This window comes from Acanthopagrus latus, chromosome 13 (assembly GCF_904848185.1).
Source record: "Acanthopagrus latus isolate v.2019 chromosome 13, fAcaLat1.1, whole genome shotgun sequence".
NCBI classification, from domain to species: Eukaryota; Metazoa; Chordata; class Actinopteri; order Spariformes; family Sparidae; genus Acanthopagrus; species Acanthopagrus latus.
This window is the reverse complement of record NC_051051.1, coordinates 19,723,879-19,748,245: the sequence shown is the minus strand read 5'-3', so window position 1 is coordinate 19,748,245 and position 24,367 is coordinate 19,723,879. Positions and strand designations below refer to the sequence as shown.

The following is a 24,367-nucleotide window of genomic DNA, read 5'->3' as shown; positions in this document are numbered from 1 at the left end:
ACGTGGCTATGGTGTGCAGTGATTGGCTCTAGTGCGCACGTGACTATGTTGGCTATAGTTGACAATGCTAGCGGAATTGTTAAATCATTTATGAAATCATTTATTAATGGTATCATTTTAGTCCAAACAAATGCGATGTTGCACACCCTTAAACCATGCAGCAGCTATGTTGAAAATCTCAGGTCACTCTGATCCCGATCTGCAGAGTTATTTGAGGCATACACACACAGATTTCTTGCTTTTTTAGAGAGATAACCAAAATATGCCTACAGACTTCAGATTTGGTTTCTTTGAAGGTGGAAAAATGCCTTGAGAGCTGCTACTATCACGTCCTCCCTCCGCCATGTCTTATTCACTACATAACAAGCGCATGTTGTACGCTGCGCCTGTGTAGTGAGACTTGGATAAAGTATCTCGTGAGTTTTCCACACCTGGTTATCGACCGCGGCAGTTAGAATGACAATTAAAACTTAAATGGTAACCGTCACTGTTGTGAATTTCAACCTTGGTTTACCATGACACCGGTAACCGTTACATCCCTATTACATGGCCAGGATAATTTGAGGATTGAAATTATAAGTGAAATTATGTGTGTTTGCTTTGTGAAACATAGGAACTTGGAGAAGCGCAAAGACTTCTAGAGAAGATCAAATCATTTGAGGAGAGGACATTTCAGTGTCTGGTTTTCTATGCCATCGGCAGGGTGCATGTCAAAGAGAACAGGTACAGTACAGTTCACTGTGAGAGATTTATACATGTTTGATGTTTCTTACTTCAACATGCATGACTTTTGTTCTGACAGGTTTGCAGTTGCTCTGCAGCAGTTTTCAGACTCCCTGCAGATGGTCAAGAATCAAATAACTCCTGGTAAACTCACCTGGCCTTTAACAAAAGAGATTGTCAAAGAAACGCAGCCAGACTATTTCAAGGTATGTGTTGTCATTGTAGTTTTGTGTATATGTGACAAACCATTTTAAGTAAATGCATTACATAATTACATTTCACTTCATAATCTTTATGCCGGACAATTCATATTTTGTTTACACATGGGCTCATCTTACTTGTATTTCCTTTTTTTAGGAGATTCTGGACAGCAATATTGAGTTGTGCAAATTTCCTCCTATTGCTGATGCCATTTGTCGACTCGAGAAGTGCAATGGTCATTTGAAAGCTGAAATCTACTTCACAGACCCGGATTTCAAGGTAAATGGCAGCCATTAAACACAGCCAAACAGTTTTTTGTTTTGTTTTGTTTTTATTTAAAAATGAATATAATTTATCAACTTTAAATATATATGCTTCATGTAGGGTTTCATTCAGATTTGCTGCTGTCAGAGCTGCATCATTGAATATCACATGACCTGTTGGAAGACCCTCAAAGCATCGTCCTTCTCTGAAAAGAATGAAAAGGTACATTTAGATTTCAGAGCAGCATTTCTTTTAAACATTTGCTGACTCTTTCCGCCTGCTTTAAGTCTAAGTCCATTGTTGTGTTGCAGGACTTCCTGCAAGAGCCCTGTATGACTCCAGACTGTGTCGGACGAATCTGTAGTATCAAAATCTTTGGTCCAACCGGCCTGGTGAAGTGTAAGGTAAGAGGATTCTCCGCAGGGTGAGTGAGATTTTAGAGTCATTGTGCTCATGAGCTAAGTGATGAGTGTGACTTCAATTTGATTTCCCTCTCTCTTCAGTTTGAAACCACCATCCCAAAACAGTATACAGCAAAGAAGCTGAAAGTGAATCAGAAATGTACAAGGTGAGGCTGCAGCCAAGTACAGTTCATACCGCTGACTGCCTGTAGATCCAGTGGTTTCTAATGAACCCTTTTTAACTTTTTAGTCTGAAGAAATTAAAATCAAAGGAAGAGCGCCGGCTAAAGAGGAAGCAGCATAAGCAGTCATTTCAAGAAAAGCAGGCGATCAATGATGAGATTCTGCAGAAGAAAGAGGACTCAGCGACACAGATTCAACAGAAAGGTACTGCTGCTGAAATGATAAGGGTGTCTGAACTGTTTCTCTGACTGCACTCATTGAAGAGGTCATTTTTATAATTGCACCGCTCGGCCTTCTGTGTACTCAGGAGAACCTGAAGTATGATATTTCTGATTTAATACATGTTGTGTTCATAATGGATCTTTCAGGGGTGTGATTCTTCCGGATAAATCCGGAAATCTGGCTTTTCCGACCTGAAAATGAGGCTCTCGTAAATCATGCAAATTTTTGGGGGATTTTTTTGCTGGGGGGGGGAGTCGTCGGGTGTGTGCAAGGCACAAGTCGGGTGTTGTAAACATAATGACCGGCCACCGCTGTCAACGTTTTTTGTGCCTCTGATTCATGTCTTCATGTCACTACGCAAGCAGTCCATTCATTTGTCATGATGGATTTTCATTGCAAGCAAAACTCCACCAAAGAGCCTGCAATCGTTGTGGAAGGTTATCTGATGTGTCATTGTTTCACCTATTTGCATTCTGCTGCTGGATTTTCAGCACTGCTGGGGGAAGAAAAAAAAAAAAAAAAAAGACATGATTTTTGTAGGTTTAACATCACGGGCAAATGGTGAAGTTTAAGTTGCACACAGTGAAAGCACTATACCTTAAGTTGTCTTGAAATCTATTATCATTGTCATTACTGCTATTTGTATAATTTAAACAAGTCACCGTTTAAGATGAGTGACTGACATCCTCGTCATCCTATTCAAAGGCTGCAACAAGCAGGCAGGCTTTAGTGCTTGCTCTATTTTATATGAATATGCAGAAATTGTGATTTTTTTTTTTCTCAATAACTCAATGTCATGTGGCCCCGTGACTTCTTAAACATATTCTGTTTCCATAAAAAATGTATATAATAAACAAAATAATGGTAAAAAAAAAAAAGTTCTCTAATGCTGAAAAGGTTAACATATTTTCAAGCAGCAATGTCAACTTCCACACTATTTTGTCTCATGTCTTAGATTCTGATTCTGAAACTGATTTTTTTTTTCTTTTTTTTTTCTCACCAGTAGTCACCATTTCCGTCTTAGCTGAAGCCAACTATGGGATAAAATAAATGTAAAGAGACATAGTATATTACTATTAATATATTACAGAAACTCTGTCCACTACTATGAAACAACAGGCTATAATTCAAATGTTAAAGAGAAAAAGCAACACACAGGAAAGAGACGTGTAAGGAATTGTGACAAAGACTTGTACAGAGTGGGACATTTTCCAGTTGACATGTTGTTATCATCAGTATTATCGGTACTGTTGTTTACTTATCAGTCAACAAATATTTGTGAAAAGCTGAAGTGAACAAATAATATCAGCCATGGCGATGCATCCTATGTTTTCCCAGCTGAATTATTTAAACTACAAGGCCTGTCAGCCTTTTGGTCTAGGATAGATTTTCTTACAATTTGGCTTTTTCTTCCTTTTTTAAACTTTTTTTTTTTACTTCCTCTTGCTTTTAAATCTGCTGAATCAACTCTTAGGCAACACATTTAGATGCAGGAAGCTATATTACATTACTACACAGAGCTGCTTTTATCTTGGTTTTAGTCAACCAAGTGTTGATGACTCACTTTATGTTATGTTTCCCCCTTGTTTTCAGCTTGGCTGATTTACAGAGATCGAGTACTTCTGCAGATCAGCCAGAACTTGGAGCTCCTGAGAGAGGTGAAAGGCCTGCAGGTGTCGGCCGTGACAAGTAGTCTGAAGCCCTGGCTGGAGCTGGACTCGTCGAAGGGAAACCAGATCGCTGGGAGGATACTGAACTGGCAGCAGGAGCAGCTGGAGACTCTTGATCAGGTTATTGAGCTGCTGTTGGAGAGGAAGAACCGGGTTTGGGCTCGTGTCCTCGTGCAACTACTCAGCAGCTGTCTGGATTTAAATCCTAAACTCAACAACTGGGCGTGCCAGCTCAACAATGCAGGTAGATATAATAGACTTGAATGATGAATGATGGATGATAAGAAGAAACAACATTTAGATTTTTCAAAAGCTTACATGCATGAGGATTAAGATTGTTTCTTGGGACGGCAGTGAAACAAATTTATCCAATAAACTACTTTCTGCTTTCTTAAGGTCTGAATGCTGCCAAATCCTTCATTGAGCGCTACTCAGGACACTTGGAGCAGCTGGATTTGGCTTTTTTGCTGAACTTTGCTCCCCTGCAGGAGGTGATTATAGAAAAGCTCGGTACTAGACCAGAGCAGTTTTCGAGCATTGGCCTGACTGTGACTGAATACCTAAAACAGGCCCCACCACATGACATGAGACTCTTTATCTGGACTCTGGAGGAGCATAGAGATGAGTATGTCTCCTGCCACAGTATACTGGATGAATATTTTGATATGATGGGTACGTATATTTAACTTGCATTTGATTTGAAGGCCCGTTCATTGTTGCTGTCTTCTGTTCTAACATCACAATGTAACTTTCATTCTTTGTTTTTTAGATGGCCATTGTTCAGTCCTAAAAAAGTCTGATGAAAATCAAAATGTAAGTCTTTAAAAACTGAATTGCTGATGGTTTTCCTGGGTTGACGATTAACTGAATAAACAAGGAAATATGCTTATTTGTTTTCTTACCATATAGTAGAAGGGCTACACCAGCGTCAGATCTGTACTGTAAATATAAAGCTTCCACTGACAGCCAGTTAGCGTAGCTTAATGTAAAGTATTGAATTCAGTTCACTCAAGGGTCTGAATTAAGGTTTTTAACATTTTTTCTTGCCTGCTGTAGACAGTAACATTATTTATACATTATATTCTACAAGGTTGTGTGCTGTCAAGTGACATCACACACCTATAAATCCCTTTTGGTGGAAGTTCCACCATAGCTAGAAGCATCAGAATCTCATATAAGGCAAGTTAGATAAACAGTTATTTTTTCATTCAGTTTTGCTGCTTTTCTGTTCCCTATCATTTTCAGTTTTTATTAAGAATTATTATGTACAGCTGTGAATCACTGACATTAATGTGATTGGCATATTAACATACCGTACTTAAAGATCATGTTGATGGATAATGTGACAAGTTGTCAAGCCAAGAAATGGTAAAACTATTCTTTTAAACTGTTTTTAACTGTAAATGGCACTAAACTTGATTTTTTTTTAAGTTAATTTCTTCTTCTTCCTTTTGTTCTTCTTCTTTCATTATCATTATTATTATCGTTTCAGAATTCTCCTATGAAGACCAGAGGCAGAAAAAAGAGGCAGAAAGAGCCAAAGGTCAGATATCTGATTGGTAGTTGTTTTCTTATGATGATAATCTGGCTCTGTAGGCATCGTTCTGAAGTGTTTCCTCTCATCTTCCTCTCAGGGTGTTTTTGTTTTGCCTGGGACGAGAAGCGTAACTTCAAGAGAAGAGTGGGACCAAGACTTTTTTGAAGATGAGTCATTGTAAGTTGGACAATCCAGTTGGACACAGTGTTGTAACTATATTTATACGTTTTTTACGTTGAGACTTTCTGTCAACAGATCATTCCTTGACCCCGGTGATCCATTCAGTGTACCTAGTCATCTTCGAGAGCAAGTGGCCAGTTTTGAGGACCAGTACAACAGCACCAGACACACAAGTCACTATAAAAAGATTTTGGATAACCACCCTGACCCAACCAAAGAGAGTTTGTATGAGTAAGTGGAATGATTAAATACCTGATAGATATAATATTCTGTGTGTTTATTCTCCTTCTGATTTGAATATTTTGATGTTTCTGTTCTCCTGCAGCTACTTTGCTCAGATCTTGGAGGAGCATGGTCCCCTGGTTGCTGAGGACCCTCTGCTGGTGGGAGAACTCGAAAATTTCCCTCCTGTAGCTCAACTGAAAATCCAGGAAGCGGGTGGGTTTGAGCACTTCCTGCTGGAGTCTCTTCGCTTCATAAAGATGGGGAGGTCTATCGGTCTGGCGAAGCACGCTGTCTCCCTGCAGCAGGTCGGGAATGGAGCCAGCCTGGATGACCTAGACGACCTGGATGTAATCCTGGATCCTGACTCAGACTCTCAACTTGATTTGCATGACCCTGCTTTCACAAACTATGTGGACAGTTATTCATCTGCAGAGACAGATGTCTGTCCCGTCCTCCCAAGTCCTTATGTTTATGGCTTTATCCCTACTCTTCCACTGTCAGCTCATGCAATGTCTTCCAGTGTGAACAATCCCAACACACACTGGGCTAGTGGTGACAGTCAATATGAAGCCTCTAACTTTTTAACTAATGGCTACGAAGAGCTGGATCTCTATTACAGTGAAGCTGATGTTGGAGTTTCAGAGACTGATCAATCATCAGACAGAGGTGCTCCCATGATGACTGAAGAAAGCCTTTTGAAGAGACATGCAGCATCACAGGTTAATACCAATGTTTCACCAGCTTTTTAAGTAAACTAGGTTGAATATGTAAATACATAAATGCGGGTTGAATTGTGTGTAAAATTGCTATTTTTTTAATCTTTTCGTAGACTTGTCAGGAGACTATGAGGAGTGTAGCAGTGAACACTGAGCCGCATGAACGTTTCGAGACCAGCTCGGTGAGTTCCATGTAGCTTACTGCATTATCTTTAAAAAGAGTGCCACTATCCAAACCTGAGTGAATCTAGTTAGAGTCAGATCCAAAATTGACAAACCGCCACCTTTCTAGCTTCAGACAGTCTTCCGGGGACCTTTTTATTATTTTCATTTTATTCAGTTATGAAAAAAAAATAATTCTCAGATTGTATTATTACCTCATTAAAATGGTAAATACTGAAATTCTGTTTGAATTTCTTCTCCAAACTACATAGTGCCCCTTTAAACTGCCACAAGACAACTTTGCTTGGACATATTGTTATGAAGTAAATTGGTTTACCTTGGTTCTCTATAAACCCTGCTTTACAATTTGGCAATTTAGTCAGCAACTGGGCCCCAAATCTCCCGGAAAAATGAGGGCTGACCTACAATCCAGTCGGGCTGGCACAATTTCTATCTGCTTTCATATCTCTATTACAGACTGAATGACTAAACTCACATATTGTCCTGAGTTGTTGCCACTAGGCCAGAAAAACTTCACCAGCTGCTTACCTCACTTAACTAACATCAGTTGGTGCATTAGTTTACATTTTCTGCTGCAGATTTTCAGAAAAAAAACTTGTCTAAATTAGTGCTGAATTTCTACAGAAACTTTTGACAGAAAAGTGTTTCTAGATTACCTCAAACAGAGTTAAGTATTTCAGTCCTGTAATTCCTTGTCACTCATTGGGCGACATATACACAGATACCAAACATTGGCCAACATCCTCTAGGCAGGCTTTAGGTTAAGTTGTTATCTGAGTTTTGTTGTTGCCTTCTTTCTTCTTCCAGGGTGACATTAACAAAAAACTAAAGAGCAACAAGGACTTGGAGGAGCAGATCAAGAAAATGGCGAACAGCTTTGACATAGTCAGCCTCCGGCACAAAGAAGATGTTGCTTACCTGGAGGAAGAAGTACAGAACATCACTGTCACTATACAAGTATGTCCCAGTACCTGTTGAATTAATGAATTAATGAAGCGATGAGCTGCATCTGAATGGCTAAACTGTCTATTTTTTGTCGTTTTCTCTTGTGAAGGTGACCAACCAAGAGCTGGCACTGTTCCAGCAGAAGCTGGAAGAGGAGGTGAAGAAGGACCAGAAGGAGAAGAAGGCCAACCAGGAAACACTGAGGTCGCTCAAAGTAGAGACAGAAGAGATTCTGGAGGAACACGGCAGGTAAGACCGAATACGATCAGCTGAATCAGTACTATATGAATTATAACGCTTATTAATGTACGACATATGGTTACTGATAATGTGATGATTGAGCTCTTATTTTTTTTCACATCTGTGTTGTTTCTTTTCCAATGCATAGACTTGCCAGAACCATTCGCGAAAAGAAAGCTGACTACGACGTAAAGTTGAGTGATTTCCTCGAGCTGAGGTGAGTGATGAGCAACGGGTGTATATTAAAAATAATAATAATATTGAAATAACCTCTCAGCCACTTTCAAACTCATTTCTTCCTGTTCCTTCAGCAATCAGTCAGCAGCTGAGAAGATGAGTCTGGAGGATGAGATCAAGCGCTGTATGGTTGCGTTTAACTCGGCCACCGGGAGGTCTAACACGGCACAGGTTGGTCCAAAACTTAAACCATAATCAGACTCGTTATTAAGCAGCCAGTTTATTTTTAAAGACAAAAAGAAAGAGGAAGGAAACAGGAAATTACACGCTTTATAATAAACAGTGGCCACTTTATTAGGTACACCTCTACAAACTAGTGCAATCCAATGCAACCATTCTACCACAAAGCAAACTTTTATGAAGTTTATAATATTTCTATTTGTCGACACTCATAGGGTGTTATGATGTCTTTTTAGGCCATATTACCACTTTACAACCTGAGAATGAAAATCAAAAATCAACTTTCTTTCTTCAGAATCTTCTTAAAAGTTTGCCTACATTACACACAGGTGCTTTAATTGTCCACAAAGTTATTTGCTTTCTTAATCAACAGTACATACACGTTTACCAAAAAAACACACCTCTGCTGTAGGATCTTTCACCCACGATTCCGTTGTCATAAGAGGTTAGCTGTGTTTGGAAGAAGCTTGTAGTTACTCAACCAATCAAACCCACCATGAACACCAGATGACATCACAACAACCAGGGGCACTCTCTCATTGTCTGCAGAGCAGCAGAGTGTGATCAGACGAGAGGGGGGAGAGCAAGGGCATACTGTCTATTATTTAACTGATCGCGGATGGCGGCTGCGTTCTCTTCTCTTCTATTTGAATATGAAATGAGTCACCAGATATATTTGGGCTGCGATTTATATAGCTGGTTAGGCCACCCAAGTAAACTTTGTTTTGGAAACGGTGAAATGTCCTCCCAGTCCCACGGTGAACTAGAAAGCAGACAAAACATCTGCAGAATAAAGGGTTACAATGGATGTGCAAATTGTCAAATCAATCACTGCTTCAGTAAATGCTTTTTCTCCTCCAGTTGTCAGTGGTGGGGAGCAACCGCGATCAGGGATTATACGACCTCTGCAGAGAGCTGGCAAGCGCCAAAGCTCTGCTGACTAAACTGGACGAAGCAGCACACAGGTAAGAGGAGTGAAATCACAGCTTTGATCTAAAGAGAACAGCCTGTGTCAGTTTGAAGTCTGATGACCTTCATCTTTTATAGATTCCAAAACCAAGACCTGGAAATCACCAGAAACGGCTTGAGAGCCAGCATTCAAGAGATCGAGGAAAAAATCTCCAGTGCAGAGGTAAAGGATGAAACTGCTGAGAAGCACAAATGGATCATCGCACAATGAAAGCTTCCGTTGATATTTTCCAAAGTGACAGAAAATCACTGGTTTTATTAGTTGTCCATTATAATAGATTCAAAATATTTGGCTTCTTGAGTGTTTGTTGGACAAAACAAGATATTTGAATGAATCAATTTAAGGCTGCAGTCTGGAGTTTTAAGAAAAAAGTGGACTTGGCCAGAAAATTTGAATGAGCACAGCTCTAAGATGTTGAATTAAAAATAACAACAAGCCTTCCGATTGTTCTATTTCTGATCAATACAACTAAATTACAATGATGAGTGCCTCATGCTGAGTCACTAGATATCCTGAGAAATGAATACTGTTCCTCACACTGTGGTACCAGGTAACCATTCAGGTAATCATCATCACCATGCTGCCTTTCTGAAGCATGAGTAACGTTATTTTGCAAAACCAATTCAACGACTTCAGAGCTACTGAACACAAATTAACATTATAACTGCCTGGTCACTTGAATGACACTGCTATACAGTAGCCATAAACACAAAGCTAAACACCAGAGTTGGCATACAAGCTAGATTTAGCAGCAAGCTACATAGCTCGACTCCAACATCGTACGGCCATAAGCGCTATTGCGAGTATTAGTGTAACCGCCGCCACCATAGCCTTGTGGTTAAAACACAGAATGAAACCTATATTAAGCAGGGGTCTCTACTTGTCCAGCAGAAAAGCCCCCAACTCTGCATCTTTGTTTTTACTCTGCTTTTCTTCATCAGTCTTCTTATTTCTTCTCTTTGACGTGGGCAATGGTGGGGCATTTTTCAGCTCTGTTGTTGTCTGTTCTCCGCCATTGTTTACAGTTTGAGCTTGAAAGTATCTGACCAGGTAAAAGCAGGCACTGCGCATGGGAGGGGGCTGCCAGCAGTGTATGCAGGAGAGTGATTGACACTTCTCAGACACTCCCCTTGCCTCTGATTGGTCGTGTTTAGACAGGAGCAGTGGATTCTTGCAAATCAAATTACAGCCACTGGTCAGAGCCACAGACAGTGGATTTTGACACAGCTAACCTATATCTTATTCGACTGTCAGATCATAATGACAATTTTAGCAAATGTAACCAAAAAATAGTTACAGACCACAGCTTTAAGAGGCAGTTTTTTTTATTGTTATTATCTGTCAATTTATGGACCAAAAGAAATGTACTGATTAATCAAGTGTCATCTAGCATCTTTAGTGTCCAGGACTTGCAGTTAAAAAAGATCAATGTGGGATTGGAAGTGTGTGTTAAACCAGATGTTTACTAAGACTTGTCCTGTCTTGTCTTGACTTGTCTGTATGTTGAACAGACACAGTTCCAAGAGCAGATGGATCATGTGAAGAATGGTAGAAGAGTCAGCGAACTCCTCTCAGTCAACATCAGCAACCATGCTGAACGTCCAGCTGCAACAGTAAGACATTTCACCAGCTCAACCAAACCAGTACAATTTATTAAATACCTTTTGTCATTTTTGTTTTTTATGAAGTCAGTAATATAAAGACATCTTTTTCTCCTGGCTATTGAAGAGCACAAGAAGGACCATGTTTCCACAGGCATTTACTAAAGTAATATTTACTTTTTCCCAAATAAAAATATAAATAATAATAATAATAATAATAATAATAATAATAATAATAATAATAATAATAATAATTTTTGTCATTGTGACCAAATATCACATATATTCTTTTTATTGTACAGGTTTTACCAAAACAATTATTTGTGGCTCTTGTTCTTTATGAGATTTGACCTTGAATGTAAAAGATTATTGGCAGATAAAGTTAAAAAAAAATAATAATGAAAGTCTAGAAAAAATGAGCCCACCTTGTGAATCTCTAATAGTAGAATGTGTCTATCAGAAATGATATACAGTAGCAAAACCAATTGTAAGCTACAAGTAATGACTGATTCAATTTATAAAAATGATAACCGTCTCCTGTGTTCTGTTATTGCAGCTGTCTGGAGCAGCCAAAGAGTTTGTCCCTTCGTCTGCAGCCTCCCACAGCTCTCCTCCGCTCCCCCAGCAGCCTGCAGCTGAGACACCGGCTCAGATGCTGCACAAACCCCCAGCCAGGATTGTGGGGCCTCCACACACACACAGCACTGTGTTTGATAAAGCCATGGAGCGCCTGGCCACCATGTTCCCAGACTACACAAGGTAATACCGATACAAAGTTGTATACTCTTTCCATCGCATGCAAGTGAATTCTGAATCATATATTAATTTATTTTCAGTTCTTTTCTTTCTCAGATTTTGCAACCAGATTATCAACAGATGGCTGCCTTCTTGGCAGTTCAGCCTGTCAGATGGTTGTCTTTGTGTTTTTAGAGTTTAGTCCACTCTATTACAGCTAAATTGGCTAACATTAGTTAATTGAAGAGATATCAGTATATGTGTACAGAGCTCATTAAATCATGAAGGTATGAAAGAAAGGGGTTGAAATCATCAAAAGAAAATCTGGGGTGCTGTTTAGCTCATTTAGTAGAGCAGGTGTCCTATGTACAGAGGCTCCTTGCCCACATTTAAACTTGGAGAAACTTGCTGGATAAACATTGTTTTGTGCAGCCTGTTGGCACGCAGTACAGCCGTATCCATCAACGTAGCACCGGCATTAAGTGATTACAATGATGATTTTGTTCATGATCCTGCATTGTATAGTGATGAATAAATTTAATCTTCAAATGTAGGCATTATTGATTAATTTACTTTGTGTGTGCTCAGGCCAGACTTGATGAGGTTTGTTCAGGAGCTGCGTTCAACCAGCGGTGGAAGCCTGAGCAACATGGCACTGCAGGACATGGTCGGTGGAGTGACCCAGCTGATCCTGGACCATCAGGTAGTCGTCGTTGTTGTCGTAGTAGTAGTAGTAGTAGTAGTAGTAGTAGTAGTAGTAGTAGTAGTCGATCATCACATAATCCATGAAGTCAAAAGTATTCCTATCCTTCATTCTCATCAGTTACTGGGTATTTCTTATGTGTAAACAGATGACATAACTTGTTTTCCCCCTCTCAGGAGAGGCTTAATGCTGCCAAGATGAATGCCATGGGACGTGGGAGTCCAGCTAAGAGTGCCACCCCCCCTCTAGTGCCCCCAGTCTGGCAGTCACTTGGACCACAGAGAGCCGCACACTCAAACGCAGTAAGTCCAAAATCATCCCGTCATGTAGACTGCACTCACATTAGTCCAAGAGTTTGACTTGTCGTAGCAAAAATGTTGCTTCCTAGATTTTATGGAGAAAAAAAATGTTTTAACAGTCCACCTTAATGATATCACATTTGATTTAGAGAGAACGGTGTGCACAAGGAACGGGCAACAACAAAAATAATAATAATAATATGCAGAATAAAGAAAAAGAAAACAAAACAACTGGGTGGGTGGCAGATGCGTTTTAATCTCATGATTATGTTAGCAGAGAAGTTAGCAGATCAGTACAGTTATTACAAATTATCCTGAGGGGAACAGGTGTGTCTGACACATTGCCAGCTGGACCTGACTGTGTCTTTGTCTGGATTGCAGCTGAATGTTGAGGATCCTTGCATCATTTGTCACGATGACATGACTCCAGATGACATTTGTGTGCTGGAGTGCAGACACAGCTTCCATAAAGAGGTGAGCCATACTGCTATTAAAGAAATGGACATGTGATGGAGGTGTTGGAGCATGGCCCTTTTGATTATTTTGATTTCCCATATGTGATAATACACTTCACTGTTGTTGTAGCTCTGTAGCTGGCAGGTTTAGTTAACAACAATAAACAACAGCAGGTTAACAAGACATGCCGAAAAAGGAAGAGTTTAACAGAGGTTTGTTTGCAGTAATGATATAAATCCAACTCTTTTTATTATGAGGTCTGGTTGGGTCAGTCTCCTCCGACTTGTTTCCAGTTTTAATGTTGAGTCTTTGTTCTGGTTGTGTTCAGTGTATCAAGTCGTGGCTGAAGGAGCAGAGCACCTGTCCCACCTGCAGAGATCACGCTCTGCTGCCTGACGACTTCCCCGTGCTTTCTGGGAGGAGGCGCCAAGCCCCATGATGTCTTAACCCTTAAGCTGCCAACCCGTCATTTCTTTTATTCTTTTATTTTTTACCACTTTGTTTCATTAAAATGTCAAATGAGCTTGGAGTGTTGTATATCATTTAAATGTTGAGACATGCACAGAGACCAATTCATGCTCTGAATAAACAAAACATGTTTGAACTCGTCTCTGTTAGATGTTTATCTGTTGGAGGTTCTGAAGGCAAACGACTCTTAATGCCATTAAATGCAACGGTTTAACTTGTATGGCTGCATGCAGTCCACAAAACATGATGCTCACAGTGTAATAGAATCTAATAATTTATCCTACTGCTCATTTTTTTTCCTGCATTTTATGAACTGCAACACCTACGGCTGCACAAGGTGACATGCAAATGCTCAAATTAAAGGGCGAAGGAAAAGGGATCGTTTGTCATTGATTATGGAAAAGTTTCTCTTCTGGGAGCCCCATTAGCTTCGCCCCCAGCTCGTCTCAGATTCTCTGTTAACTAGTAAGTGACTGAGCGACTTCAACTGGTAAAAAAAAAAAAAAAAAGCTGTTTTACTTTTTGTTTTTGGACAGAAAAGACACAATATGCTAATTAGTAGGTGGATTTTTTTCCATTTTTGGACAGACTGATTGTGATATATGGAGGACTAAAAGTGCCATAATTAAATAATACACCATAAAATAATTAATTAAATGTGTCATTAATTCATTAAAATACCAATTCATTTTGTGTAAAAAAAAAAAAAAAAACCTTTACAGTTATTTCACTATTGAATTATTTCATGGTCCTGTGTTGCAGTGCTTCATGACTTTATTTTATCTGTCCAGCTTGCCCATCAAAGTCAGTGGGCGGGGTTAACGCAAATTTAGTCTAATCCGTTGCTTTGATCTGAAGTCTTGAAACCGAAAGAAGTCTTTCAAAACATGGTTCCTACATTGATGGAGGACCACGATAAACTTTCTAGTGGGTGGCAAGTTTTTGACATTTTGTCCTGCACCTTGCTCATTGTATCAACATTGGGGCTAGCAGGGACTGAGCCTTCCACTTGATTTTTAGTGCTTGCTAATAAAGTTTTATAGTTTTATTTACATAAAATGAATTGGTATTTTGATGAATTAAAGACACATTTAATTAATTATTTAATAGTGCGTTTATTTATTTAATTATGGCACTTTTAGTCCTCCATAGTGAGACAGGCTGTTTCCTGCACTTCCAGTCTTTATGCCAACAGGTTGCTGGCTGTAGCCTTGTATTTTTACATAGACATCAGAGTGTTATCAGTCAAAGTAACGCTCATCAGCTCAAATAAAAAATCTGACTCCAGAATTTTCATTATACACACATTGATCTGAAGAACAAAAAAATAGACATTTAGGGCATTAAATCCAATTTTCATTTTATATACATAATCGATCTGATGAGCGTTACACAGTCAGTATCAATCTAATAATCTAACTTTCAGGAAGCAAACTGGCCTTTCAAGATCACAAACTTTTCCATGAAGCATAAATGGTCATTTTTAGCCTGTTTGTTCCCGGTGCTGTCATCTTGATCACACACAGCTCAGCAGCTGATTGAGTCTGCACAGTCATTTTTCAAGATGAAACATGCAAACCGGCCATTTTACTTTTACATGACATCTTACATGACAACTGAGCAGACTTCATCTGCTGATGAAGAGCAGATGTGTCTGAAATCACTGGCTCAGATGCTCAAGAGTGATTTTGGACTCAAAATTTTCATCAATAAACTTGCATCTATTAAATGCAGCATTACATTGTGGGATTATAACATGAAAGTGGAGTGGACTACACCTTGCAAATGTTTTGTCAAAATGCCTGAATGGGAGTGACAACATAGCTATTCATAGTTTGTGAAAATTTGTTGTTTTTGGTAACAGTTGAAATGTCAATAATCATCATTGTCTGAAAGAATAAAAATGCGAAAGTTCACATTCAGTAATTTGACATTTATTTAACTGAAATAATAATACAAAAAAATCATTGAAACACTTTTGGTCATATTCATTGATTTATGAAAGGAAATTGAGTTTAGTATAAGTCAAGTAAGCCTGAAGCCACTGTGGGCTGGTATGAGTTTTTTTTTTTTTCCCCCTGGCTTAAGAGCAACTGTTGCATTATTCAGAAAATCAGTAAAGATCTACACAAGGAAACGGCACAGGGAAGGATTAACATGTCCTTTCTGGTTTGAAGAACAGTTGTGTTGTAGGGAGCATCAGGGAGTCCAGAAGGCCTGCAGTGAACTTATCTGAGCTGATGTGACCTCAGGGTTCAGACTCTGCACAGCTTCAGAGGGAAGTTCTCTGTGATCAGATGATCATCGTGAAGCACAATGACAACGTTGACTTCAAACTCTACAAAGACAGAAAACAATCATCACATAAGGAGAACAGAAGCACCTCTCACTGGGCATGAACACCTGAAATCAGGTCATCGAGAACCGTCAGACATTTTAAGGCAGGAACACACCGGCCAAACCGTTGGCTGTCTGAAGCGTTTGGGGAGACTCGGACGAGGTTGGGAACAAATATGTTTGGTGTGTTCAGCTGCGTTTTAGTTTTTCCAGAGACCTTTACCAGGTGATTTTTTTTTAGCCAAATTTGAGAATTTAATTTGGACAAATAATTTTCTTACGCAAATGTTGCTGTCTGAGATAAGTAGTGGGTTATATTTGGTCCTGTGTGGATACAGGTTTTATATAAGAAGAATGTCATTAGAGTGACTCTGTTACAGATTTAAAGGTTTCTACAAGTAGAAATGTTGATTTTCATCCTGAAAGGCTTGACTCATTTTTGACAACAACAACAAAAAATGAATCAGTTAAATTAGATCAAGTGTTTGTGGCCACAAAAATTCAAATGTAAGACTTCTTAAGGTCTGATATTTAGAGAACTTAACTGAAGATGTATTAGGGACACTGTCTGATATATGTTATTGTCTTTAGGTGGATATTTTAGGAAACTATAATCTTAGGGTAACCTGCTTTTAGCTACAGTTAGCAGCCAGTAGCTTGTAAGAATGAATGATGGAAGTGGGGAAAAGATTAGCCTAGCTCTGTCTCAAGTCTGCCAATTCACAAGCTTTATCCATGCATTTTAATAACAGATTCATGGTTTGGCTTATTATCTCCAAAAGCCATAGTGTAAAGAATACATGTAGCTCTTTTAGCTTCGTGGCTAGTTATTGGAGTCCCCTCTAGTTACCTAGCAATGGTTCAAAGTCATCAAACAGTTTGACACAGCCTGATGTAAAATGGCAAATTAAAATCAAACGAGACGTGACAAAGAAATAGCAACTAGCTACACTTTGAGATGCCGGCAAATGGACTTAGTCCAGACTGAGCCAGAACTGACCACTGGCTATAGCTTCATACTAAATCTCCATAATTAATCCTCATCCTTTTTATCTATTAGCTGACTAACATTAGATAAATTAGCAGCAAAATAAATAACATTTTTTCCCAAAATTTCCAACTATTCCTTTCCAAAATAGATATGGAAATACATACATATTCCAAATTGTTCTCAAAAAGTTTGTTGTAACAGCTAAATTTATGATTGTTCAGTAAAACTGTTACTTAATCAACCCTCTGAAAATCAACAATAGCTATAAAACATTTAGCTAGCTACTTACTATTATCAGTATGTCCAGTGTCTGGACTTAAAGTTGTCTATTAAATGTTTCCTCCTTTACAACAGAGTCCAGGTATTAGACACAAACTTTTTAAGGCTCAAACAATATACATTTCTTCAGTGCTTTCTGGGAGACAAATGGAGACCTCAAACGTGTATCTGAAACATCTTGTCTGCACTTTTTTGCTATTTGCTATTATATTTCTTAAGTCAAAGCATATGACTCTTGATGTGGGCTTCTGTGTATGAACAAAAACGACAGTGAGCATCACTTTGAATGAAAAAATCTTAGATCAGCGTGGAGAGATTTACTGACCGACTTTAAAGTTGGTAGTCTCCAGTGTTGGGCAGGTGAACAGCCGGGGGAAAACCATGTAGATGGGAATAGAGAGGCCGTGGCAGACGTCACCTTCAGCTATTTGGATGTTCTGGATCTCTGTGGCATCTCTGGCATAACCCTCAGCACAACCTGAACACAGCAGACATTTAGAAAAACAGCAACTCAGACGAGGTTCATCCAATCATCATTGCACAGCGCGTACTCACCACAGGTTTCTACTCGCACAAGCTGCAGTTCAATACTCTTTATTGGAACATCCGAGTTCTCCACCACCACCTCTCCAGTCAGCGGCTGGCTGATGATGCAGTTGGTGGCATCTAAATGGCCTCTAATTAGAAACTTCGGCAGTGAAGTCTTCTGGAGACAGAAAGGTTCCTGTCAGTACAGCTTTAATTGGTGTGAATGCTGTATGCATCCACACCAGTGCCTGTAGTGCATAATATTATTATTCTTCCATACGTTTTTCAGCTCACTTATCCTCCTAAAAAATGTTCAGCTTTTTCACAATAAAATGTACAATGGAAGTGAATGGGAAAATCTTCAAATCCTCTTAAAACCCTCCTGACTTTCAACCTCTTCTCCTCCGTCATAGTTTGACCTTAAGACATCATTCCAACTTGTACAAAGTTACAAGACTTTGAACTATTCAGCATGTCTACAGCTGCATAATACTTTTAGGGTTGTGAAATAATCACAGTTTTAGTTTTAAGGATTTTTGGCTTGTCCTCTGATTTTATAATGAGTGTGTATTGCATGAGCCAGAGTGTGCCACATAAACCCTAGAGTGAAGAGCAGTGGAAAAACTTGAGAAAAAGTTCTCTTCAGCTTGATTTGGATCCCGCATCTTTGACTTCACATAGACAATATATACAGAGAAATCTAGGGATGTTCAAGCCCTAGAGCTACAAGCACTCGAGTAACTACCCCATAAGCCGCAATGTTAATTTTGAGCCTAAAGTTCTGGTTGAGAGCAGATGGTACCTGTTTTGTCTCTCGCTCTAACGCCCCAGTTTTTCACTCTACAGAAATAAAAACCACATCACAAAGTTCAGCAGTATAAATATTAACCCAGTATAAATATTTCGGCCACAACTATTACACTGCTTTCTAGACTCGCAGGAGTTTGGGAGGTGTTTTCCATTCATTCTTATGGGGAAATGTTCAACTTTGGTTCTCCTACTGCTTCAGCATATGTGTAGCCAGCAAAGTGTTCAGCTATCAAAATGTTCAGCTTTTTAAGCCCATTCAGCCTTGTACTTTTCAGTTTTTCTGCAAAATCTTGACCATTCATTATTATAGTTTTATGCAATTCAGGCAAGTATTTTCCAATATATTCAGCATTTTTTTCTGAAATCACTTCAGCTGTCAGCCTTCACACTATTTTTCACAGGAAATGCACATTTTTCTAGTTTAAACAGGAAGAAGCAACAAAATGAATCTATGGTGTTTCTCACCTCACGGGTGTTCTGCAGGGTGTCTGGAGTGATGGTGAAGTTGACAGCTGTGGGGACAACTTTAGCTTTCTGGGGCTGGAAGTCAAACAGATTCCACATAGTTCAACACGGCGAGCATCAGCATTTGATAAAAACATTTCAGCTGAAAACATTTTGTTACAATTTTGTTACAAATACATTTTACAGAATTCCTCAAAACCAACAGCATTAATCAATCAATCAGTCAATCGGTGTATTTGTTACTTTGTTTATTTTACCAGCTGTTCAGCATTAATCATGATACTTAGATGCCAGGAGACAGCAAATAAATATGACAGCAGGATTGTTTCTTTTCAAATATTTAAAGATTTTTTGTTTACGTGAACGATTGTGTTAATAAAACACCAGATTAGGTCAGAATAAGACTTTCAAAAACCTCAGAGCTGCTGAGACATTTTCTTTCCAGACTGTCATGTTGACAAAGAGTGCTGATAATACACAACTGATCTCAGATGAGGTTTAGTGTAACAAGATTTTTCCAGGACTACATCAAAAGTTTGTGATATTCAAAAAAAATCATGCAAGAAGCATTGGGATAAATTGCTCAATCTATCTCAAACACGTGGGGCTGTATTGTTTACTCACCTGACAGTGCACAATGAACTCACAGTTCCTGCTCAGATCTTTGGCCAGCAGGGAGCGCTTCATGTCACAGCGAAGGGTATACTGAGGAAGAGGCAACAGGTTGAACTGCATTTAAAAAGCAATGTATTAAAACTTTTTAAAACTTAGTATTTTTTAAAATTCTTTTTACAAAAAATTCAGTGCAGTTTGTTTTTACCTGTTTTTTTGTTACTTACTTGATTCAACAAAATTTCTTGAAATTCTTAAGAATTCAAAATATGTACTTTGTCTTTCCTTGCATTTGTAGAAGATATCTTTCACGGTCCTACTTCTCCTGCACAAGCTAACTATGATTTTTGATTAAGTATATATAGGTAAAGATGAAAGAAACAAATAAACAAGTGTGAATTCACAATAGCTGTGACTGCGTACGGACAGCCACCAACACATTCATACGCACTGAACCTCAAACACTTCACCGTCATGGCAAATTTCAATATCACAGATCAGTTGTTTGAGCTTGAAAACAGCTTGTGGATCAATGAACAAATAGAATATTGTAGACCACTTGACTGATGGACCAAGAGAAGGAAATAGAGTGGTGAACTAGCAACCACACAGAGAATTTCAAAGATAATGCATTTGGTTCAGTTCAGTCAAACTCAGCATCAAGTCAAAAGGTAACCTCCATGATATATCACAAGATGAGGGGGAGTTAGAGGTGTGTTGAGTGTGTGTCCTCCTCTGTCTGTTTCGTCAGTTAAAAAAATAGTGAAAGTGTGCCTCTGACTTCTGTGTTCCCCACTCACCTGAATGTTGACGAAGACACCGTGGTAGGTCTCGTACAAAACTTTGTTGCCTTTCGTGTTCAGAGGAAACTCAAAGGGGATCTCAGTCTTTCCTGCTGGAACTTTTCCTGCCTTGGCCACCTCGACATTACTGCTAATCAGCTGGATGGGCTGCAACATATGCAGGAAATCAAATCATCACTTGGAGAAGTTGAAAACAGAGAACTGTTGCTTCGTTGTTTTATCTTTATACTGATTATTCTAATTTCTATGTGCGATTAGCGAGGTTTGATCTGATCATTAGGCATTCGTTTTAGACTGTGTGACTATTTAAAAGAGAGGTTTTCAAACTTTGTTATCATTAGTTATCAAGTTATCAAAATGACATCACACAGCAGAGCAGTCTATCAATCGGTTAAACGGCTAAGAGATGCAGTGGTTTACACTGGATTTTACAGTTTTTTTTCTTTCCCAGAGTCCCATGACTAATTAATGTCTGAGGCTAGACCTTTTCGATGTATTTGGTCTCGTCTGAAGTGCTGTCAAACTATTTCTGTTATATTTTCCTACAGCAAGATTCAGCTATCTTGGCTTAATTGTTGAGTGCCTATGAGATCAAATAACATCATCATGATCCTGTAAGCATCCGAGTTGAGTGGCTACTTTTTACCAGGCTGTGTCTGAGCAGCGGCAGTTGGGCAGTTTCAAACTTAAGAGAATCTGGTTTAAATGATTCAGCTCATAGTTCACCTTGACAGAGTTGTAGAAAGCCTCGAAGACACCGACGCTCTTGGAACTCAGCTGCAGGTTCACCAGCCCCTCCATGTTCAGAGAGATGCCATGGTGCTGCAGCGCCTCTTTACACACCAGCAAGATGACACCGGCCACCACTTCCTGCACACAGAACAACACCACTGAGGTGCTGACGACTGTCTTCACTGTTGAAGATTTTGATAGTGAATAGTCCATTTTCATATCTTCAACTATGATCTTAGATGTAATATTAAACATGACCAAGTAATACATCTGACTTATTTTCACCCACTTCTGATCACAGCACAGGCTGCAGTTCAAACACCACACCTGCACCAGCGTCTGTACTGGTGTTAGTCCAGATCCTGTAATCCAATCAGTTACTTAACTTAAAATCATCATATGAATCATTTAAAAAATGTATATGACAAATTCATCAGGGGGCAGCCCTTGAACAAAAGTGACAAAACGCTGTCTCACTCACTGCCAGTATATTTTCTGTGCCTATTCGAAGAACATTTCACAATATCTAAAGGTAGCAAAAGAGGGAAAAAAAAAAACTAATTATGGCAAAAATGTCAAAACGCAACATCAGTGGGAACCATCATACATCTAAAGAGTACTTCACCTCCATCTGTATAGCAACATCAGACTGTTCAGAATTTATAGATTAGATTTTAAAAAGCTAATATGGAGGGAAGACAATGCATTTATCTTTACATCTGTGACATAATCTTACACTTACACATAATGAGACAGAAAACTTTTTAAACTTACTTGACATTTTCTTTGATGAGCTTTTTATATCTGGTTTGAAAAATCATTCTGAGATTATTTTGACAGATATTGAGATATGATTACTGATTAATGGGAATTACTATATTTTCAGTACAACTTTTTCACTGATGAAAACAATAAAATCATCATCATGTGATATGCTGTCTTAATAAAACATCCCAGACTCTGATAATTGGTAAATGCAAACTATTGGCCCTGATAATCAGTCAGGGCAGTTGTTAGGACAAACCTATTTCTTAAATCTGGAGAAAAAAACAATGACTAGTACTATACTTCTTGCCATTTGAATATTTCGCTGAGCGATGAACGTCCATACAAATATTTTTTTCAGTGTCAGTTGAGCAGTTGTTGTTATTAAAGAAGCATCATTAGATTTTACAGATTAGTGACAGACTGAAATACTGATAGTGGTAGCAGTAACTGGTAGCCAGCAGTGTATAGGTCTGCCTGTACTGCAGTAATACTTTACAGGTTAATATCTGGTCAACCATCCATGTTTGCTCTGTATGAAGCTGATCTTCTTTCTGCACAGAATTTGACAGTGTGACAGATTTTGGCGTAACACCCCGCTAATCAGCTGCTGGTCATGTGAGGACAACGCCTCCCAGCTAGCTCGCTAGCTATCTAGCTAATGTGTTTATAGCATATATTATTTTATTGACAGTTATAGCTCAGTTAAACACCAAGACAGAAAGTTAAAATGTATGTTAGCTAAACCAGCCACAGAAGCTGCCTGTTAGCTGACTGTGATGAACGTACTTACCCCTTCATGGTAAACTTTGTTGGCTCGTTTCAGTCTTATATCCAAAGTGACGCTCATGTCTGACAACCACACTTCAGACACACATTTAACGAACTGGTTAATGGGTATTTATTGTTACTTTGTGGAGTTTTTTGTATCTTCATGTAGCCCCTCTTCTAGTTTGAGTTCCGCTCCTGCAGCAACAACAACTGGACTTCCGGTTTAAATCCTCCAGAATAAAACCAGCATCTCAACCCTGTGTCAAAATAAAAGCGTCAGTTCTGTAATTCCAAACTTGGTGGCTTAATGGAGTCTGGCCATAAAAATAGTTGTAGTTTTGCGTTCCTTCTGTTCTTGAGATTTCCAATCCATAGACTTTGATTTTAGTTCGCATAGCATTCAAATATATTGACTTAAAAAAAAAGATGACACAGAAACAGAATAATGAGTCCCCTTCCCAACAGATCTCATTATCAATAGTTTTCACTGGTATTATAGTTTCTGCTGAATAAATAGTCCTAGATGAAATCTGCCAACCTGTGTTTTTGTGTATAATTTGGTAAAATATGATACACAGAATATCTCAAAATAAATACAGTCAAAATCAAAACGATCTTAAATCAAAGAAAGCAAGAACATGAAACAAACACACTTCTATGTACTCTCGCTGCTCTATATGGCATCCACACGCTATAACAAACTAAAGTTGTCTCAAGTCAGCCATACATTTTGAAAAACTATATATAAGTGCTGCATTTCATTTTTGATTGCTAATGTGCTAACTTGAAGCCAAAAATATTTCTTCTTGTCTTTAAAATCGGTGGTGACATCTTGAGGCTTAACTGCTCACTGACAATGATGTCATTATTGTTTTATGAATATAATGATTCATCAAGTTAATATCCAGTCTCCATTAATCTATATAAGATGCCATGACATCAGGAGCAGACAAATACAGCCATACAATGCCCATACCAGCAAATTAAAATTGAAATTTGATCATCATCATCACTCAAATAACATGAACGTTATATTGCTATTGTGGATTTACATTTTCATTTTCAGAAGTCCCCCATGGGACCACAGCTATTATATCAGATGACCTTTTTGGACAATCATGATGCTCAAAGTGTTACCTCTCCGACAGTAAAAGATCAGTTGTGTTTTGGATTGAAAGAATGTTTTGACCAGATACAACCTGTGGCTCATTCTGGCTGCTTTTCAGTGTTGCCAAAACAAAAGACAACTGGAGCAGGTGGCTGAACCTGTTCTGTCCTTCAAAGAGCTTCATCCAATTACCTTTTCATTCATTCTCTATTAGCACTTATTTCTATTCAGGGTCATTGGTAACAGGAGACTATCCCAACATGCACTGGGAGGCATTTATCATCTATTTGCACAAAATTAACACGACATTTCATTTTATTTTTACTTAATAAAGAAGCCTCTATTTACGAAATAAATCAGTTTGTTCAAGTCTAAATTATATAATCCTTTGTACCAACAAACCTAGTGTATTATTATAGCATCATGATATATTTGTCTATCCTAATAATACAACAAACAAAGCTGACATTTGTTCATGGGAGTCTCGTCTTGTGAATTCAGATTTCCTTTATTGAAGTATGTGCCATAGCTATAAACTCAGTGACAGCAGGATCAGCACCTGTAGTTGTGTGAGAGGCACCAATGTATGTCATACTGCTGTAGAGTCATACTTCTCTGTATTCCAGGTAGTGTGAAAATTATTTATCCAACTAAAATTATTCAACTTACATGATGCAGTACGGACTGACACTAGATGCTGCTGATATTTTGGGACTGGAGCTACTTTTACTTCAGATAGTCGTTATCAGTTTTATAATGGATAAAAAAAAATGAATTTATAATCACTCAGATAACATTGTTGTTATTGAATAGCCACCTAGTTTTCA

The 24,367-nt window shown here is 38.6% G+C and overlaps 2 protein-coding genes across 4 annotated transcripts in view; one reads left to right on the top strand and one right to left on the bottom strand.

Moving 5' to 3' along the window:
* Positions 1-13,481, top strand: part of ttc3 (tetratricopeptide repeat domain 3) — a 29,808-nt gene extending 16,327 nt beyond the window's left edge. Inside the window, exons 20-46 of one of the 2 annotated variants that reach the window (XM_037120451.1) lie at positions 614-723; positions 803-929; positions 1,081-1,203; positions 1,309-1,410; positions 1,500-1,592; positions 1,692-1,756; positions 1,840-1,976; positions 3,588-3,908; positions 4,061-4,336; positions 4,434-4,477; positions 5,157-5,207; positions 5,299-5,378; positions 5,457-5,612; positions 5,707-6,325; positions 6,436-6,504; positions 7,313-7,462; positions 7,560-7,699; positions 7,839-7,907; positions 8,002-8,098; positions 8,969-9,072; positions 9,155-9,239; positions 10,589-10,690; positions 11,235-11,437; positions 12,002-12,116; positions 12,293-12,418; positions 12,797-12,889; positions 13,200-13,481. In XM_037120451.1, the coding sequence (XP_036976346.1) occupies positions 614-723; positions 803-929; positions 1,081-1,203; positions 1,309-1,410; positions 1,500-1,592; positions 1,692-1,756; positions 1,840-1,976; positions 3,588-3,908; positions 4,061-4,336; positions 4,434-4,477; positions 5,157-5,207; positions 5,299-5,378; positions 5,457-5,612; positions 5,707-6,325; positions 6,436-6,504; positions 7,313-7,462; positions 7,560-7,699; positions 7,839-7,907; positions 8,002-8,098; positions 8,969-9,072; positions 9,155-9,239; positions 10,589-10,690; positions 11,235-11,437; positions 12,002-12,116; positions 12,293-12,418; positions 12,797-12,889; positions 13,200-13,310 (3,768 nt within the window). In that variant the 3' untranslated portion in view covers positions 13,311-13,481. The remainder of the gene's footprint in view (positions 1-613; positions 724-802; positions 930-1,080; positions 1,204-1,308; positions 1,411-1,499; positions 1,593-1,691; positions 1,757-1,839; positions 1,977-3,587; positions 3,909-4,060; positions 4,337-4,433; positions 4,478-5,156; positions 5,208-5,298; positions 5,379-5,456; positions 5,613-5,706; positions 6,326-6,435; positions 6,505-7,312; positions 7,463-7,559; positions 7,700-7,838; positions 7,908-8,001; positions 8,099-8,968; positions 9,073-9,154; positions 9,240-10,588; positions 10,691-11,234; positions 11,438-12,001; positions 12,117-12,292; positions 12,419-12,796; positions 12,890-13,199) is intronic. The other variant, XM_037120452.1, reaches the window with a different exon arrangement.
* A 1,770-nt stretch (positions 13,482-15,251) lies between these two features.
* vps26c (VPS26 endosomal protein sorting factor C) lies at positions 15,252-22,665 on the bottom strand. 2 transcript variants are annotated; one of them, XM_037120456.1, is made up of 8 exons: positions 22,455-22,665; positions 20,891-21,034; positions 20,162-20,311; positions 19,374-19,454; positions 18,750-18,824; positions 17,502-17,649; positions 17,272-17,424; positions 15,252-15,677 (listed from the first exon to the last, which is right to left on the bottom strand). In XM_037120456.1, exons 1-8 carry the CDS (start codon positions 22,509-22,511, stop codon positions 15,595-15,597), a joined length of 891 nt encoding a protein of 296 aa, XP_036976351.1. In that variant the 5' UTR covers positions 22,512-22,665; the 3' UTR covers positions 15,252-15,594. The 2 variants fall into 2 exon arrangements, with proteins under 2 accessions (XP_036976351.1, XP_036976350.1); XM_037120455.1 differs by having other exon boundaries at positions 17,502-17,652; positions 22,455-22,663.
* Positions 22,666-24,367: the final 1,702 nt, after the last annotated feature.

What these genes read in the sequence shown, in the direction of transcription:
- vps26c (XM_037120455.1), bottom strand. Translation starts at nt 22,511, where the DNA reads ATGAGCGTCACTTTGGATATAAGACTGAAACGAGCCAACAAAGTTTAC. An exon ending in AGTTCATTGTGCACTGTCAG is followed by an intron (nt 18,825 to 19,373) that starts GTGAGTAAACAA and finishes TTTGACTTCCAG; the next exon opens with CCCCAGAAAGCTAAAGTTGT. An exon ending in CCCTGCAGAACACCCGTGAG is followed by an intron (nt 17,653 to 18,749) that starts GTGAGAAACACC and finishes TTCTGTCTCCAG; the next exon opens with AAGACTTCACTGCCGAAGTT.